The sequence below is a fragment of the Typopeltis vanoorti genome, chromosome 10 (assembly GCF_054136105.1).
Source record: "Typopeltis vanoorti isolate ZY-2024b chromosome 10, IOZ_Tvanoo_1.0, whole genome shotgun sequence".
Classification (NCBI taxonomy): Eukaryota; Metazoa; Arthropoda; class Arachnida; order Uropygi; family Thelyphonidae; genus Typopeltis; species Typopeltis vanoorti.
Window position 1 is genome coordinate 74,771,494 of NC_143558.1, and position 19,094 is coordinate 74,790,587.

At 34.7% G+C, this 19,094-nt stretch overlaps 1 protein-coding gene across 2 annotated transcripts in view; it reads right to left on the reverse strand.

The window, feature by feature from the left end:
- Nucleotides 1-19,094, reverse strand: part of LOC150102514 (lys-63-specific deubiquitinase BRCC36-like) — a 143,928-nt gene that overhangs the window by 96,487 nt on the left and 28,347 nt on the right. For both annotated transcript variants that reach the window (XM_090399200.1, XM_090399199.1), the window contains exons 3-4: nt 16,193-16,280; nt 857-945 (exon numbers count right to left, since the gene is read on the reverse strand). In XM_090399200.1, coding sequence (XP_090255326.1) covers nt 857-945; nt 16,193-16,280 — 177 coding nt within the window. The remainder of the gene's footprint in view (nt 1-856; nt 946-16,192; nt 16,281-19,094) is intronic.

Consider the following 19,094-nt stretch of genomic DNA (forward strand, 5'->3'; position numbering starts at 1 on the left):
ACTATCAGCTGTTTGAACAAAATCTTTGCAAACATCCAGTCATCTAAATTTTTCCTCATCACCTAAACAGTGTGGAACAATATTCATGCAATTTTTTTTTTTTTTTTCAAACCCATGATAATTATGAACTTGACCAAACCAGCATACAGAGATTTGGCACTATGTTACATGCTTTATTAACAGTTCCTTTTTGGTCATTTGTTTCAAAGACTGTTTGCTACATTACCTCTATCCTTTTTCTTTATAGTTAAAATACTGAAATGTTTGTGACACTGAGACAGACTCACAATCACATTAGTTACCTTTAGCATTTCTAGGCACAGCTGGAAATGTTAGGAGTAGCTATGAGATTTTATGCCAGAAAAAAAAAAATCAAGTTCTTTATAAAGCTGTTCCAATTTTTAGTTCTTAATCAGCAACAAATGTGCAAATAATATCCATCCCAACAAAATACATAAGGCCAAGTAGTTTGAACTGTTAGACTGTTGGTCACCTGGTCAAACATCTATGTTTCTCTAGTACTCTCTTACCAAGAGCAACTTTGTAAATATATATCTTTTTTATTTTTTTTTTAAATTCAATCTCAATATTTTATTTAATTTTTTTTCTGTACTGCATATGCTTCTTTAACATGTTCACTGATATGAGGTCATACATGATTTGTGTATAGTTGGAATCACCATTTGTCAAGTTCTATTCATACAGCTTCAGTGGCATGGATGGTAGTGCTATTTGTAGCCAATTACTGATCTAGACAACATTTTTCTCAGCTGTGGGTCATAAAAATTTAAAAAAATATTAAATTGGCAATGAAAAAGATTAAATATGTGCCATGGGTTATAGTCAAAACACTTACTTTAGTTGTTGAGTCCTCACTAAATACTGAGAATATAAGTCCAATAAATCCTTCATCCATAATCTGATACATTGCTTGAGTCTGAACATCTATAAAATATTTACAGAACAAGATATTATTATTATTATTATCATCTTCATGCATGCATGCTCTTCAAGGAAGTCAAGGACTGATTGAGGGATGAGTCCTTGAAAGGAAAGCCTCTTCCAGATCATATAACATCTATTACATCCTCCTTTAAAAACATTCACTGAAGATACACTCACAACATCCAGTGGAGTTCCATTTCACATACCACACACATGAAAACCTAGACTTACCATGCTTCCTAATCACACCCTTACTCAGTTTTGAAAAGTGAGCAAACTGCTAAAACAGTACCTACCTTTAATCTATAGCATATTAGTATCATGGAAAGGTTAAGATTTTTTTTTTAATTTTCATTTTATTTTTTAACATAATCTGGAAAATCTGCTCTAGAGATCAACCAGGGAACTCCTTCAAGCCACCTTCAGGAGTTGTAATTAAATTTAATTACAAGTTCTGAAAAAAAAAATCAAACAGCTGTTGACTGGAAAGCAGATATGTTAGCCATGAAACTGCTTAAGTTAACAATGAATTTGGATTCTACCGTAATTTTTCTTTTTAAAGACGCGCTGTTGTATTGGACACATCACATTTTTCATGTCAAATAGTTTGAGAAAAAAAAAATTCTTCACAGTATAAGATGCACAAATTATGCATCAAAATTTTCATTTAAATATTTTTTTTTATTTTAAAATTTAATACATGTATTATCCATTTATTAAATAAAGCAACATTTATTCTTAAAAAAAAATCAAATCATCAAAAAAATCTAACATATAATAATATATATAATAATGTACACAAAATCTAACATATAATATATATATGTATATATATACTAATAATATAAACAAAATATCATTGCTAACCAGAAACTAGCTCCAAGTGTGAGAGAGGTACATGTTTACAAAGAAAGTGAAATTTTTTCAGATCATTATTTAGTAGTCTTTAAAATAGAAATACTAGCAAAATGGAGAAAGGAAGTAAATAAGAAAAAACAAGAAATAGAACAAGCATACAAAGTATATCTATTTATAAGAAGAAAGCATTAAAATGCTATATCAATCATGTTGGAGGTTTAACTCATTTTATCCCAGCATACTCATTTGAGTACAGCACCTAAAATGGCCTAGTGGTGACATCTCTTGCACAATTTTGATACCTGATCTGCCCATTGTACTCATACGAGTACTTTTTTTTTTTTTTTAAATTATGCTTCTTTTTTTTTAACTGTCAGTATAGTGTAGCATTTTGACACATTTTCAACTAAATGATATGGAAAAAATTGCCTTTTTTTTAAAAAAAAAATTTTTGGGATCAAATGAATGGAATATTATCAGCACTGAGAAAGGATTAAAAAACAAATTTTAATGCTTCCACAATTTTGATACCTGATCTGCCCATTGTACTCATTTTTTTTTTTTTTTTTTCTAACTGTCAGTATAGTGTAGCATTTTGACACATTTTCAACTAAATAATATGAAAAAAAATTGCCTTTAAAAAAAAAAAAAAAAAAATTCTTGGGATCAAATGAATGGAATGTTATTAGCACCAAGAAAGGATTAAAACAAATTTTAAGGCTTCCAATATTTCGTCTCAGTCACAGAGACATCTTTAGGGATTACAAAATATTTTTTGTAACAACACACACACAAATGCAATACAACAGTGGGTGAAACTAAAGTCCTATCTAGGTAGTGCACCCTCTATAGGCATTTGCAGGTGGCCTAGGATGTAAAGAGGGATCTCTGATAATTAATGTTTCCCAAATTTTGGGAAGTTTAATGCATCTATATTTGTTCAAATTAAGTTGATTCCTAAGTGCAGATGCAGATTAAAGAACAGTCTTTCTTTTTTGATTTTACTATGGTGGAGCATGGTGGTTTTTTTCCAGGAGATCCTGTGAGTTGCATCCAAAATTGTGATTGCAGATGTATGACTTGTGTTCTTCTAACCAGATGGCGGCTGATTTACCTGTCTGTCTAAGTAAGCCAGCTTACAGGAACAAGGTATTCTATATACTCCAAGGCACTGAGAGAGGAGGGAGCTGTTCTTTGGTGGAACGGATAAGGGTAGCAAGTTTACATTGGAGCTTAAAAGCTCTATGGAGGTTGTACTTTTTTAATGATCTGGCTATTTTTTCTGATGTGCCACAGATGTAAGGTATGGTGATGGCATTTCTGAAATTCTTCTGAAGAGATGGTCAGGGAATGGGGAAGGACTTGATTATTTTTTTAATTCTGTAATCATTGTAGCCATTGGAAAGGAAGGTGTTGAGGATGTGTTTGAATTCGGTTGAAAGGGCAATTTCAGTGGAACAAAGATTGCGGGCTCTATTGGTTAGAGTTTTAATAATGCCATATTGCTGAGAAGGGTGGTGGTGGGAGAATTTGTGAACGTATCTGCCTGTATGAGTAGGTTTTCTATATACAGAGAAAAAAAGGTTACCATTAGGAAGGCATGTTACTAAGGTGTCCAGGAAGGATAAACTTTGTTATTTTCCTTTTCCATCGTAAACTGGATTCTTGGATGTAAACTATTGAGGTGACTGAGGAAGTAGTCTAATGTGTCTAGGCCATGAGGCTAAATAGAGAACACGTCATCTACCCAGCGGGGGTGAGGGGTGGGAACCCATGGCAGTTCCCTCTATCTGTTTGTAGATTTTGTTCTTCAAAGAAAAATAACCAGAAATGATATCAAAGGAAAAGAGCTCTAAGTTATCAGAAGGAAACACATTTTTTAAGAGTGTTAAGGTGTCAATTAGGGGAATATTGGTAAACAATGAGATGATGTCAAAGCTTACCAATATGTCTGTATAATATAAGGTAAGATTTTCAATTAAGTTTTTAAAATGGGTTGAGTTTTTTAAATAAGATGTGGTAAGACCAGTGAGTGGGGGTCAGAGAGTTAGCTAGCTGCCTTGACAATTTGTAGCATCTACTATAGGTCTTAGAGGAGAATTAGATTTGTGGATTTTAGGTAAACCGTATATATATGTGTGTCGGGGGGGGGGGGGGGGGGATGAGAACCGAAAGGTTTCAGTTTTTTTGTAATGTCAGGAGGCCACTTTTTTAAGTAGGTTTTTTAATTTTTTAACTTGAGCTATTGTGGGATCGTGTTCAAGTGGTATGTAGGTAGAGCGATCCCGGAGAAAAATATCAATTTTTCGATTATATTCTGAGGCATTAAGAATGACCATGGCATTACCCTTATCAGCTCTGGTGATGATGATACTTTTTTCTTTCCATAATTTTCTGAGGGCAGAGAGTTGTCTGGAAGATAAATTAATTTTTGAAGGTAACGATTGGGATAGGATGTTAGCTATGTCAAGTCTGATGTTATTGGCTGATTCCGGAGCAGTGACAGATTCCGCGTTCGATGTTGAACATAATATCCAACTGGAACTTCTTTAGGTGCAATGGCAAAATTGTGGCCGAGTCTTAGGGCACTAACAGCATCTTCGCTGAGTCTTTTAGACAATAGGTTGACTACTGTATGAAGAGGTTGAACTTGAGATAGCGGTTCCGATTTACAAAGGTTATTAAACTTTTTGATGTGCTTATTTTTTATTTTTTGGAATTCTTTCTGAGCAGAAGCTTCTGAGATGCCAACGAGAATGGACCAAAGTTCAGGAATGAGTATAGTGGAGAGCACTGATTGTAACGAGCCAATGGTGGCATTTGCTGTAGCAAGGCTAGCACGACTTGCAGCAATCTGCTCTCGTAATAGTGCCAGACTAGCGCATTTGTATATCCGGAGGGCTTTATTTGATTTTAAGTCTAACACAGTTAGGAATAACTTGAGTCCTGACATCTTTTTAAAAAGGCCAGCCGATTTAATTGCCCCGATAAGCGTAGTTTCAACTTACCATATTGTTTTGCTTTGCGTGCTATTTCTTCACCATGAATGATCAGATTCCATGTGTTGAGGTTTAAGTGCTGTGAAGAATTCATGTTGGAGGTTTAATGGAATATTAAATGTTGAATACACTGTTGTATTGTATTTGTGTTGTTACAAAAAGTATTTTGTAATCCCTGAAGATGTCTATGTGACTGAGACGAAATATTGGAAGCATTAAACTTTGTTTTAATCCTTTCTCAGTGCTGATAATATTCCATTAAACCTCCAACATGAATTCTTCACAGCACTTAAGCCTCAACACACGGGCTATATCAATCAAGATTAACAGATTACCTAAAAGAAGCCCAAATCAGTGAAGATACAGAAGAAGAATGGAAAACTTTAATAAAGATAACACATCAAGCAGCCTTTGAACTACTTGGAAAAGAAAATAAAATATTAAAAAGAAAAACATTAAAATCCTGGAACATAGATACAGAAAATGCCATAAAAGAAAACAATTAGCATACAAATCACTCCTCCAAAAACATACAGAGGAAACAAAAGAAATAAACAAAAACAAAAGAAATATAGCTAAAACCATAGAACAGAAAGCTTATCAAAATTCTTGGGACAGCTTTATTAATAAAATAGAAAAAGACATACATGGAAAACAACACATAGCCTACAAAAGGAATTTAATTTCCTACATTAGGAAATTAAACAACGAAGAAAGAGATACACCACAAATCAACATAATACAAGAGAAACAATGGACAGAACATTATAAGAATTAATGGTATAACCCAAATTTAATAACAGAAAATAATAATGAAGAAATCAGCAATGATATAGAACCAATAAAACTGGAATATTTACATCATAGATTCTTAAAATTAATAAATAACTGTTGGAGGTAATGTGAGGTTCCATCAGATTGGTTAAAAGCTAAGGTTATATCTATATTTAAGAAAGGAGACAGAAATGATTATGGAAATTACAGAGGAATAAGTTTATTAAATACAAGTTACAAAATTTACAGTAAAATCCTGAATAAAAGACTTAGAAATATTGCAAACAATCTACTCTCAGAAGAACAAAATGGTTTCAGACATGGAAGAGCATGTATAGACAATATTTATTTGCTAAAACAAATTACTGAAAAAAAGATGAGAATTTAATTTAGAGACTCATGTGGCCTTTATAGATTACAAGAAAGCTTTTGATAAAATATACAGAGAAAAACTGGAATATAATGAAAAAAAAAAAAGAATATCCATTACATTTGGTGCAGACCATACAAAGTTTATATAAAGTAACAAAAATACAGTTACAGTTAGGTAATAAATAACAGAAGAGACTGAAATAAATCAGGGTGTCAGACAGGGATGTAACTTATCGCCAACTGCATTGAATATACAGGGTGTTTCAAAAGAGATATACAACTTTGAATGACAATTGAAGGTAAACAGAGATAGATTAACAATTTTTTTTTACAGTGCAAATGTAGTGTAACACTTGAAGTTTCAACATAGACAGTTTAAAGTTAGATATGACTGCCTCCAGTAATTCTGCAGACATCCCATCTGTAATCAATTTCCTGCCACACGTGGCAGAGCATATCTGGTGTAACTTCAGCAATGGTGGCAGTAATTCTTGAATGCAGCTCATTCAAATTGGCTGGTAGTGGTGGTACAAACCCTTGATTTTTCACAAAGCCCAACAAGAAAAAATTCATGGTGTAAGATCAGAGAAATGCAGTGGTCATCAGATGCCTTCTCTGCTTGGAAAACAGGTGTTGAGGTACGACCTTACGTCTGTCAGGTAATGAGAAGGTGCTCTGTCTTACTGGGAATGTAAGCGTCTGCCGTGGTCACTGTCATCTAACTGCGGTATTAGGTACCCTTTTAACATGTCCAGATACACACCACCAGTAACGGTAGACTCCGAAAAAAAGAAGGATCTATACACTTTCTTTTTCCTTATGGCACAAAAAACGTCAGTCTTAGGGGTGCCATGAACATGTTCTATGATGGTGTGTGGATTTTCGCTTCCCTGAATTCTGCAGTTGTTCTTACTTGCCCACTTACGTGAAAAGTGCACTTGTCACTGAAAACAATCGTGTCCAAAAAGTCCTCATTTTGTTCTATCCTACTGATAATTTCCATACAGAAATCCTGGCATATCATATTATCATCTTTCTTCAAATGTTGTATGAAGGTAAATTTATAGCGTCTTAAAAGATGCTGTAATAAAACACACCACACAGTCACATGTGAAATTCCAATTTGATGAGACGCCTATCTGGTTGACTTTCCAGGGCTTCTGTGAAAATTTTCCCAACTTCTTCCACAACAGAATCAGCAGCACATGGCCTTCCTGTTGACCTTGGATGATGCACAGAACAGCCTGTTTCTACGAAATTCTTGTGCCACATGTAGACTGAGTGCCTACTAGGAGGTTCTTTGCCATATTACATGCGAAAATTCCTCTGAACTTGTGTTGAAGACTTCATTTTCTCATACCAAAACACACAATGTGCTTGCTCAGCACCACTGAAAGTCGCCATTTTCAAATGGTGTGGCATATCACACCATCTAGTGTTGCCATTTGGTAATGAAGTTACGTGACCAAAAACTGATGTGTTTAAATATATTGTGGTACTCACTCAGCTTCTGTACATCTTCCGAGTTATTCTGTGTTCTCCTGCAAAGTTGTATGCACCCTTTTCAACAATAAACCAAGGTATCCAAGTTAACAAGAACTGTTATCAATGTAATGCAGATGATCAGATTATCGTACAAGGCAATGAAGATGACCTTCAAAAATCAATTTACAGAACAAAACTCAAAAACAGAACAGATGAAAGTTTAATTATTTAGGCTGCATAATAACATATGTTAAAGATATAGATGAAAAAATAAAGAGATTTCAGGAAATCTGTGGAGAAATTAAAAGGACGTTAAATAAAAAATAAAAAAAAGATGAGAAACTCAGATAAAATTTTATAAAGTAATGACCAATCTGACTCTGTTTATATGGTTCAGAATCATGGATGATTAAAAAGAAAGATGAGAGTAAAATACAAGCTGCAGAGATGAGATTTTTAAGAACAATTAAAGGATGCATGAAATTGGACCATATAAGAAATGAAGACATCAGAAAAGAACTTGATATTTATAAACATAAATGAAAAGATCAAGGAATATAGAGAGAAATGGAAAGAACATCTATATTAGGATGGAAAGATATTGGCTACCAAAAGAGAAGGATAGATATAGACCAAAGGGAAAGAGAGGGGAGAAGACCAGTGACAAGATGGAAAGACCAGTGAAGCTGACACAGGCAAGTGCCTAATCCTTGAAGAAAAGAAGAAGAATATAAACAAAATAATTTTTATAAATTTCATTAATCTTCTTTTCAAATCTTTATTCATATTCATCTTCACTATCAACAACACTTAAAACAACAGTATTGCAGGGGGTTTTTTTGTGACCGGAAGTTTTAACAATGATTGTTTTTTTTACCTTTGGAGTTGCAACAGTGTTGTACGAGGTCACATCAAAAGTCAGAGACACTTTATCCATATTAGCTATCTGTAAAAGGCCAAAATTGTCTTATTTTCTAGCATTTATGATGAATCTATGAAACTCAATCATTTCATTTTTGAATTTGCCTGCCATTTTTTGTGATATTTTCGTTTTTGCATGCATGCATAAATCATTTATCTTCATAAATCTAAAACAACATGATGGCGACGCTGTAAAATCAATGCTATTTCTTTCCATTGACAATAATTTTACTTGTTGAATAATCATTTTTGTAGATATCCAACAACGATTAAAGTTTTTAATTCATTTTCAATGTCTGGCCAGTTTTCTGTGGAGAATGTTTTTTAGAATTTGCTTCTCTTGTTTCCTCCAAGTTTGCACCAATTTTTCTGTAGGCAGAGGCCCAAAGTACTGCTCTGCTCTCCTACTGCCATTCTATTTTGTGTACTCATTCACCCTATGCTTAATACTCTTTATTCAATCGTATAGCTATGTCTGTGTTTGGTAGAATCCATTGATTATATAAAAAAATGTAAATATAATAATGTATTGACTACTACGAGGGTAGTCTGAAAAGTTCTCAGCCTTGACCATAGATGGCAACAGTATTGACAAGATTTTTTTTTTTCTAAGTTGGTACATCTGTCATAAGCATCCATGTAAAATTGCAAGTCATTCTATCAAGTAGTTTGCTTTATACAACTGTCTGACGCAAAAGTGTTATCTGCATCCCTTAAAATGGATAAAATTGAGTATCGTGTGGTTATAAAAGTCTTTGTAAAAGAAGACTTAACGCCAAAAGAAATTCATTCGAAGTTCATAAAAGTTTATGGGCACTCTTCTCCTTCATTTTCGACAATTAAGAAATGGGCTGCCGAGTTTAAATGTGGCCGTTACCAGCCTTGAAGATCCAAAAGTGTAACAACACCAGAAATCATTGATCAAGTGCATGATATGGTACTGGACGACGGGCGAATCAAAGTACGTGAAATTGCTGAGACTATAGGCATTGCGAAAGAACGTGTAGGATATATTTTTCATGAAAAATTGCAAATGAAAAAGCTTTGTGCAAGATGGGTGCCACACTTGCTCACAGCAGATCAAAAACACACTCGCATGAAAATCTCTGAACAGTGCTTGGAGCGCTTTAACAAGAATAAAAGTGATTTTGTGCATTGATTTATTACTATGAATGAGACTTGGATTCACCATTACACACCAGAATCCAATCAGCAGTCAAAACAGTGGACAGAAGCCGGTTGTTCAGCGCCGAAGAAGACAAAGTCGGTTCCATCAGCAGGAAAGGTCATGGCATCAGTGTTTTGGGATGCATGCTAAAGATGAAGACGTGACAGGGACTGATATGGGAACACAGGTGGATGAATTGGAGGTACTTTGGATATTGCAGAATCTGAATGCAAATACAGCTTGGGATTGAATTTGATATCGGCTCATGTTTTAAGAGGACAATGCATGGGAACTGGCAATATCTTTGACTAGGCTGTTTAATTTAAGTCTAAGCACAGACAAAATCCCAAAAGCATGGAAGGAGGGCAAAATAATTCCTTTGCATAAAGGAAGATGTAAGTCTGTAGCAGCAAATTATAGAACAATCAGTATCTAAGACGCAGTAGTAAAGGTACTGGAAAAGTTGGTTAAAAAGAGAATTCGGGAACGTGCAGATAGAATATGGTACTCTATGAGGAGCAGCTTGGCTTTGTGAAGGGTCAGTCATGCCTTAGTAATCTACAAACGTTTTATAATAGAGTGACAGCTGAGTTGGATAAAGGGAATGGCTACACAATGATACTGCTGGATTTTGAAGAGGCATTTGACAGAATACCATATGGAACTCTGTTTCGGGCATAGATATGAAACTGGTAATATGGATAAAAGGGTGGCTGATGCACAGATACCAAAAATTAGTATATGGAGGAGCAGAATCCCAGAGAAGGCATGTGACTAGTTGTGTGCTGCAGAGCTCTGTGCTGGGACCAATCCTGTTTAATTTGGACATAAATGATACAGGATATAATTTGAAGGGGAATATTCAGTTGTTTTAATAATTTAATATTAAATATCCTATTATTCACCGATGATGTGGTATTAATATCTCACTCACCCAAACTCCTAGAATCCTAAAATGAAATATTGCAAATTCTTCTTTCTATTGCATGTTGAGTTGTTATTAAGCTTTGTTCTTCTTTTAAAGTTGTGTTTCATGTTTCACTACCAACCAAAACATAGATATAAACATAACAGCCCATCTTTTCAATAGTCACATCTTACCAGCATTAACTTATGGCAGTGAAACATGAAACACAACTTTAAAAGAAGAACAAAGCTTAATAACAACTCAACATGCAATAGAAAGAAGAATTTGCAATATAAACAAAATAGACCACGTGAGACACACACACAGAAATCAGGAAGAAGTCTGGACTCACAGATATAATAAAAACAATCTACAACAGCAAAAGAAGATGGGTAGGACATCTCGCCAGAATGAGAGACAACAGATGGACAGTCAGAGTTACAAACTGGTATCCGAGAGATACCAAAAGGAAACCTGGAAGACCAGCCTTAAGGTGGGAAGATCCAATGATTAAGAAAGTTGGAAGAAAATGAAGAAGAAAAGTCCAAGACAGGAATAGCTGGACTCTTTACGACCTGCAGTCATGGAGAAATCCTGACTGAAACCACAGGTCCATCAAGGTAATTCAGTTGTTTGCTGATGATACAAAGTTGGGTAGGGTAATAATTTATCAAGTTGATGTTGAGAGCTTGTAGGATGATTGAAATAGGATGATAGTATGGGCAAAACATGATCGATGTCAATTTAATGTGGAAACGTGTCAAGTTATGCATTTTGGGATACAAAGATTACAAGCGGTGTACCATGTTGAAGGAACTATACTCTAGGAAATTGATGAAGCCAAAAATTCTGCAGTAATAGTAGTAGATAGAGAGTTGAAGTTTAGAAGGCATATTGCTAAAGTAGCCAGAGTGGCTAACAGGATTACTTGGTTATTGAAGAAGACACTAACAAGCAGGGATAAGGGAGTTATCATTCCTTTTTATAAAGCCTTGATGCCATCACATATGGATTACTCTGTTCAGGTCTGGTCATCTGAATTTCTTGGAGATGAGAAAGTGGCAGAGGATCCAGAGGCAAGTGAACAGAATGATGAAATGCTTCCTGTGAGGACAGATTGAGGGTTTGTGGATTGCAAAAGTTAGTAGATACATGGAAAAACGGGGAGGGGGATATGATAGAAACATTTAAGTTACTTAACACGTTCGCTGCCACGCTCCTCAGGCATAGTTTGTTCCCGCACGCCAAGCGCTTTTGAGTCTTCAAGGTCACTACGAGTAATCTCGTAGCTGGCTTATCAGACAGAATTTTGTTTCATAGGCCAACTACGAGTAATCTCGTATCACTTCCACATATATATTACATGCACTGACAATGGTGTTTATTGCGTCTAGTCTAGTTTTAGTTTCTAGTCTATCTTTCAATTTTGCCATGGCCAGTAAAAGAAAACTTACTGATATAGAAGTAGAAGCTTATGCTAATATGAGTGATGATGAATTTCATGAAATATGTGCTTCCGATTCCGAAGATGATCCTACAGACGACTCTAGCGGTGATTCAGATGATGAAGAAACTTTTGAAGATGAAGTTAGCATCCAGCCAAATACATCAACATCTACTTACTGGAAAAATTCAGAACAAGAGCCCCCACAATCTGACTTTGTTGAAACTGCAGGTTTCAAAATTGACACTGGAAATTTCAGTATCAAAGGTTAGTTGAACTTTTCTGAAGATTTTCTCACAATTTTAGTAGAACAAACCAATTTATATGCTTTACAAAATATTGAGCAAAGCCGAGCACAGATAAAAAAGTCAAAGAATTTCAAACTGGAAAGCAACAGACATATCTGAAATGAAATTATTTCTTGCACTTTTACTTCATATGTGTCCTTGTAATTTACCATCTATTGAGCATTATTAGAATACAAATCAACTTTACAATTTGCCATTTTGGCGCTCTAAAATGAGCTGAAATCGATTTCAAATTTTATTGCATCATTTGCATTTCACAGATAATTCCCAAGCCGCTAATGATAAATTGCACAAATTAAGACCAGTCCTAGATCCTTTTAACAGTGTGTGCAAAATAGTTACACACCAGACAAAACTTATGTATTGATGAGTTAATGGTGTTATGGCATGGTAGACTGGCGTTTTGGCAATACATAAAAAACAAAAAACATAAATATGGCGTGAAATTCTATGAACTATGTGAATCGAATGGATTGGTGATAAAAATAAAAATTTATACAGGAAAATCTGAATCCTCTTTAGTGAAAATGGGTCATGCATATGATATTGTATTCCACTTGATGGAAGAATATTTAGACAGGGGTTATGTATTGCATATGGGCAATTTTTATAATTTTGTAGCTCTGACGGAATCACTTATTGACAGAAAAATGTACATGTGTGGAATGCTGAGAAATAATAGGAAAAAAATCCACCAGATGTTATTCAGAAGAAACTAAAGAAAGGGGAATTTTTCTGGCAAAGAAGAGGTCCTGTTGTAGTTAGCAAATGGAAGCATAAGAGGGAAGGTCTTTCCATTTCAAATATGCACAAATTTGAAATGGTTGAAGTGCAAAATCGGAATGGTAAATTTCAATTAAAACCAAATATCATTAGAGATTATAATTTGGGTATGTCAGGCACCAATCTTTCTGATCAAATGCTTTCTTACTATTCCGCTTACAAAAGACAATTAGATGGCCAAAGAAATTAGTAATACGCATTTTTGAGGTATACATTCAAAATGTGCATAAATTTTATAACATAATTACTGGAAATGCAATGACTGCGTTAAAATTTAGAGATCAATTTATCTCAGTTTTTGTTGGAATGGATGAGTTTACAGCATCAAATAATATCAGGAGGAATCAGGATTTTCATTATTTGGAAATTTTACCACCAACAGAAAAAAAGAATCACCCGACAAAGCCATGCCGTGTGTGTACACGAAACAAACGACGACGCAAAACACATTATTATTGTCCTGTTTGCCAGGAAAAACCACCATTGTGCGTAGAAAATTGTTTTAAAATTTACCATTCTTAATTTGAATAAATTGTTTTTTTTTTTATTGATTTTATTAGTTTTAAATTGATTTACAAATTCCGTGTTATACTATGGATTAACTCGCGCTTGGCATAAGAGGTTGGTAATCGACATACGAGTATATTCGTAGTTGGCTTCTGAGGCACATATATAATATACTATATTTTAGTTGAAATTATTTCCCTTCTACCAAGCCCCCAGGCGTGCTCTCCGCTTTATTCAGAAGTCCAAATTAAGGTAATTATACTAAGGGTTAACTCATGTTTGGCATAGGAGGTCAGTAAATCGACATACGAGTATACTCATAGTTGGCTTGTGAAGCTCATATACAAACTACGAGTATACTCGTAGTTGGCAGCGAACATGTTAAAGGAAATGTTTCAGTACTTGGCTAGAGGGACAAAACAAGAGGTCATCCCTGGAAGTTGGATAAGAGTGCAGTTAGCAAATGCATGAGGACTAGATTTTTCACTTGGAGAGTGGTGAATGAATGGAATGGGTTGACTGAGTCAGTTGTGAGTGCTCTGTGTATTGACAGTTACAAGGAGAGGTACAATAGATATTGTGATAGTTTGGGTCTCCCACGATGAGTCTTAGGACTCCATGGAGGCATCCATGCAATAATAATAATAGTACTGTTTTCTGTTAACTGAGTTAACATAAAACAGTATGTATAAAATTTTTTTATTCTTGCATAAAACAATATTTCTTCTTTCATGTCTTCTTTAACATATTCAATTGTTTTTCCTAATTCTTTGGATACAAACATAATTTTAAAGTGCCCTTTTTTCTTGTGGAAACTTCTTTATCCTCGAGCACAAAAAGTTCATTACTTTTGAGGTTACAATGTTTAACTAGAATAAATTGCTCAGTATATCAAAAAGAACTCTCCATTGGTTTGGGAGAAACTATAATTCTTCTTTTCACGTTCATCTACACTCCAACTTAGCTTCTTTTAAAAGAAATTGATCTGTTAATTTTGGAATAACTGTTTGTTTTCTTCATGATGCTCTTTTCCATCTTTTTTGTCTTAAGAAACATGCTTTCCTTTATACTATATTTCTCCTTTCAACTTCCAGAAGGCATTCTGTTCTAATAAACTCCATAGCTATTCTATTTTTTCTCTCTCACTATATCAACTTCCTCTTTGGAAACGCAAATTTTGCCTTGTCAAACACTACTGCTTGACATGGCAAATAACATGGCAGTAAAGGAAAGTAAAATCATCACTTATTATACAAACAAGATTATGGTTCTTTATAAGCACGAAACCTCATCAATGAAAGTTTAATGCATTCTTCTCCCAAGTGTTTTAAGTTAAATAATTAAAACTAAATTAAAGGTAAGACTTTTTTTAATAAATATCACAAACATTTTGTGAAAAAACATAACTATACAAAAATTTCTTTTATGCAAAATGTTACTCAGGAAATTTCTAATTACAAGGCATTTTTATTATACATTTAAGAAATATTTACATATATTATAAAACTAAAAGTCATCCTTTACTTTTTATTCATTTATTCAAAACTGGGCACTGCTAAAAATTTTAATTTTTAAAAAGATAATTTGATATCACTGAATAGCAGATATCCTACCAAAGTAACTGTTTCAATGAATTATGAAAGGAATCATAAATGCATCAAAAATTATTCTTGAATCATTTCTTTCAATTATTTTTATGATGAATTGTCATTCATTGAACTCTTGTTTGGTGAACTGTTTATTCAATAAATTGGCTCTGCAATAAAATGCCATTCATTAATTTATTGTCTGATGAACTCTTTATTCAGTGAATTGCTTTTTTAGTGAATGTCATCTGATGAATTTTCATTGAACTGAGCAGAATCATTTTACGAAAGGCTGACCATGCCAGAGTAATTTACTTTTTATAATAAAGTGAAAACATAACTGGATAAAGGGGAGTTACACAATGATACTTCTGCACTTTGCAAATGCATTTGACAGGATAATGCATGGAACTTTGCTAAATAAATTACAGCAAATAAGGATGGAAATAAAGCTATGTATGAATAGCAGAGTGGCTGACAGATAAACATGAGAGAGTGAGGCCAATTATCTCACCTTCAATTGAAAAACCCTTATAATCATTCATAATACTCTGGAAAGGATTTAAACCCTTGTCTTTCCAAACATAGGGCATGGTTGAGCTGCAGAGGCATCTCCGCTTCAGATAAGTCACTATTCTAACTTACAGTCTAGCCAGTAGGTGAAGGAATAGCCGATAATTCATTCTGTAAAAAGAACAAATGGACACTGATGTAAATAAGTGAAAATGTAATAATTAATATTACATTTTCAGTAATAATTATCATTACTAACATGAGTAATAATTATCACATCATAGTATATATTTAATAAAGCTCCTATATTTCAAATTAGACTTATTCTTCTTAGTTAGTTAAATATGGCAATTCTCTTCTCTAAACAACAAACTGTGTGTTAAAATCTTGTTGTCGCATAGTACTGTGAAATTCTTTAGGTGGTAGACATTTTCACTGTGGCTGCCTAGTGTGCAACCACAACTACCCCTGTCATGGAGGCCAAAATTGACTCAAAAAACTTTCATATTTGGTTTCTAGAGAAGGGGAGAACTGGATTACATAACAGTCTTCTTTATAAGTATATTTATATTACTGTTAAACTTAAAATAAAAAAAAAATCAAACAGTCTGATATTTCTTACCTACATGCGATGGCCATACAGTAATATGAGGATGAGAATGATACCAACCCAAAACACGCATTGGCCTACACATTTCATGAGCAAGTTGCTAAAAAATAATATACATACATATATATATATATATATATATTTTTTTTTTTTTAATTTTAGATTAAATACTTCTAAATTTAGAAACAAATTTTTACATATAGCATTAATTTCTTATAAAACAATGTTTACAAACATTAATTTGTACATTTTCAATTCAAAATTCATTCAAGAAAAATGATGTTCTATTACAGATATCATATAATCTCAGCATATAAGGATGATAAATTTTATTGGACATTTGATTTTGAAATGTATTATTTCTTTCTAGCTTCTTATCCACATCTTGAAATACGTGGGTGTTTTTTACGAAATAATTTAAGGAAATTACAACGTCAACTAGGATATACATTAAAATAAATTTTAATATACTTCAATATTTCGGCAACGTCACGCTGCATTTTCAAGAAACTTAAGAACAAGGCACATGCATGCAGGCTCAACAAACAGTAAGTGAGGAAGAAGCGAGAAGCTATTATTTCTCCTAAAGTCCTGATGGTGTCCCCTAGCAGGCAATGTTGGTATTCTTGGGCGATTGGGTTGAAGGTCTTCTGATGTAGGTTTCCCAAATTTGAGGTGGTGTCATGCAGCAAAATTTGTTGAGGTTTGGATTGTTTCTTAGGGCTGAAGCTGATTCCATGAAAAGCCTTTCATATCTGTATTTACTACGGTGTATTATCATGGCTTTTTTCCACCGTATTCTATGGCAGGTATCCAGCGCATGGTCAGCAAGACCAGAGTGCCTGTATTGGTGAAACCGGATATAGTCCTTGTGTTCTGAAATTCTGATATTTGCTGTCCTGCCTGTTTGGCCAAAATAGGATAGCTTACAGCTGCAAAGGACCTGGTATACACCAGGTAGGTCTAGGGGGGCGGGGAGTTGGTCTTTAGTAGAGAGGATAAGGGATGCCAATTTTTTATATGGTCTTTAACAAGAAGTTAAGTCATGTTTTTTTAGGATTTTTGTAATTTGTTCTGAGGTGCCTCGGATATAGGGTATGGTGATGGATTTAGAGTAATCCTTGTTGTGGGGGGGGTTGTGGTTTACTGGTTTCCATATTTTGGGGGGGGGGTAGCCATTGGCTGAGAAAGTATTGAGAATGTGGTTTAGTTCTGTGGTTAGGGCACTGTCATTTGAACAGATAAGTTTAGCCCTGTTGTGTAGTGTCTTAATGACTCCATAATGTTGCGAGGAGGGATGGTGGGATTGTTGGTGAATGTATCTGCCTGTATGGGTGGGTTTTCTATAGACTGAAAAAACCAAGGTTCCATCAGGCTGGCGGGTGACTAGTGTGTCTAAGAAAGGAAGGCAGTTGTTTTTTTCTTCTTCCAGGGTGAATTTGATTCTGAGGTGTTGGTTGTTTAAGTGTGTTAGGAAGGAGTGCATCGGAGCCATGTGGCCAAATAGCGAACACATCATCAACATAGCGAAGCCAAATGGTTGGTTTTTGTGGGGCAGAGTTTAAGGCTTTCTCTTCAAACATTTCCATATAAAAGTTGGCCAAGGGTGGGGGACAGTGGAGAACCCATAGCTGTCTCCTCTATTTGTTTGTAAAATTTTCCTTGCCAAACAAAATAGCCTGAGTTCATTGTGAACTGAAATAGGGCTGTGATATCGGGAGGAAATTTAGCTTGGATTAGCTCTAAGGATTCTTTAAGTGGGACATTTGTGAATAAGGAGGAGACATCAAAACTGACCATTATATCAGTGTGTTTGAGTGTAAGGTTTTCTATGCTGGCTTTGAAGTGGGCTGAGTTTTTTTGTGTGAAGGTGTGTTGCTAGTATAGTGTGAGAGAGCTTTGGACATATGTTTAGCTAGTTTGTATGTGGGGGAATCAATGCCATCCACTATGGGATGTAATGACACATTTTCCTTATGTATTTTTGGGAGTCCATAAATATGGGGGGGGGGGGTTACATGGTTTTAATTTGTTAGTGATTTCCACAGGCCAAGAGATGACCTTCTTAAGGAGCCTGTGGAGTTTTCTAATTTGTGAGTTGGTGGGATTGTACTCGATAGGGAGGTAAGTAGCCCGATCTAACAATAGAGCTTTCAGCTTACCTGTGTAATCCTTTTGGTTAAGCAATATTGTGGTGTTCCCTTTATCAGCTTTGGTGATTATTATTTTCTTGTTTTTCTTTAATTCTAGTAGAGATTTAATTTCTTTACTGGGCATGTTGGCTTTTGGTGGTTTAGCTTTAGTCAGAACACAAGCCACATCCAGTCTAATATCGTAGTATTGCTTAACCAAAAGGATTACACAGGTAAGCTGAAAGCTCTATTGTTAGATCGGGCTACTTACCTCCCTATCGAGTACAATCCCACCAACTCACAAATTAGAAAACTCCACAGGCTCCTTAAGAAGGTCATCTCTTGGCCTGTGGAAGTCACTAACAAATTAAAACCATTTAACTCCATACCCCCCCCCCCCGTATTTATGGACTCCCAAAAATACATAAGGAAAATGTGCCATTACGTCCCATAGTGGATGGCATTGATTCACCTACATACAAACTAGCTAAACATTTGGCCAAAGCTCTATCACACTATACTAGCAACACACCTTCACACAAAAAAACTCAGCCCACTTCAAAGCCAGCATAGAAAACCTTACATTCAAACACGCTGATATAATGGTCAGTTTTGATGTCTCCTCCTTATTCACAACAAATGTCCCACTCAAAGAATCCTTAGAGATAATCCAAGCTAAATTTCCTCCCAATATCACAGCCCTATTTCAGTTCACAATGAACTCAGGCTATTTTGTTTGGCAAGGAAAATTCTACACACAAATAGAGGGGACAGCCATGGGT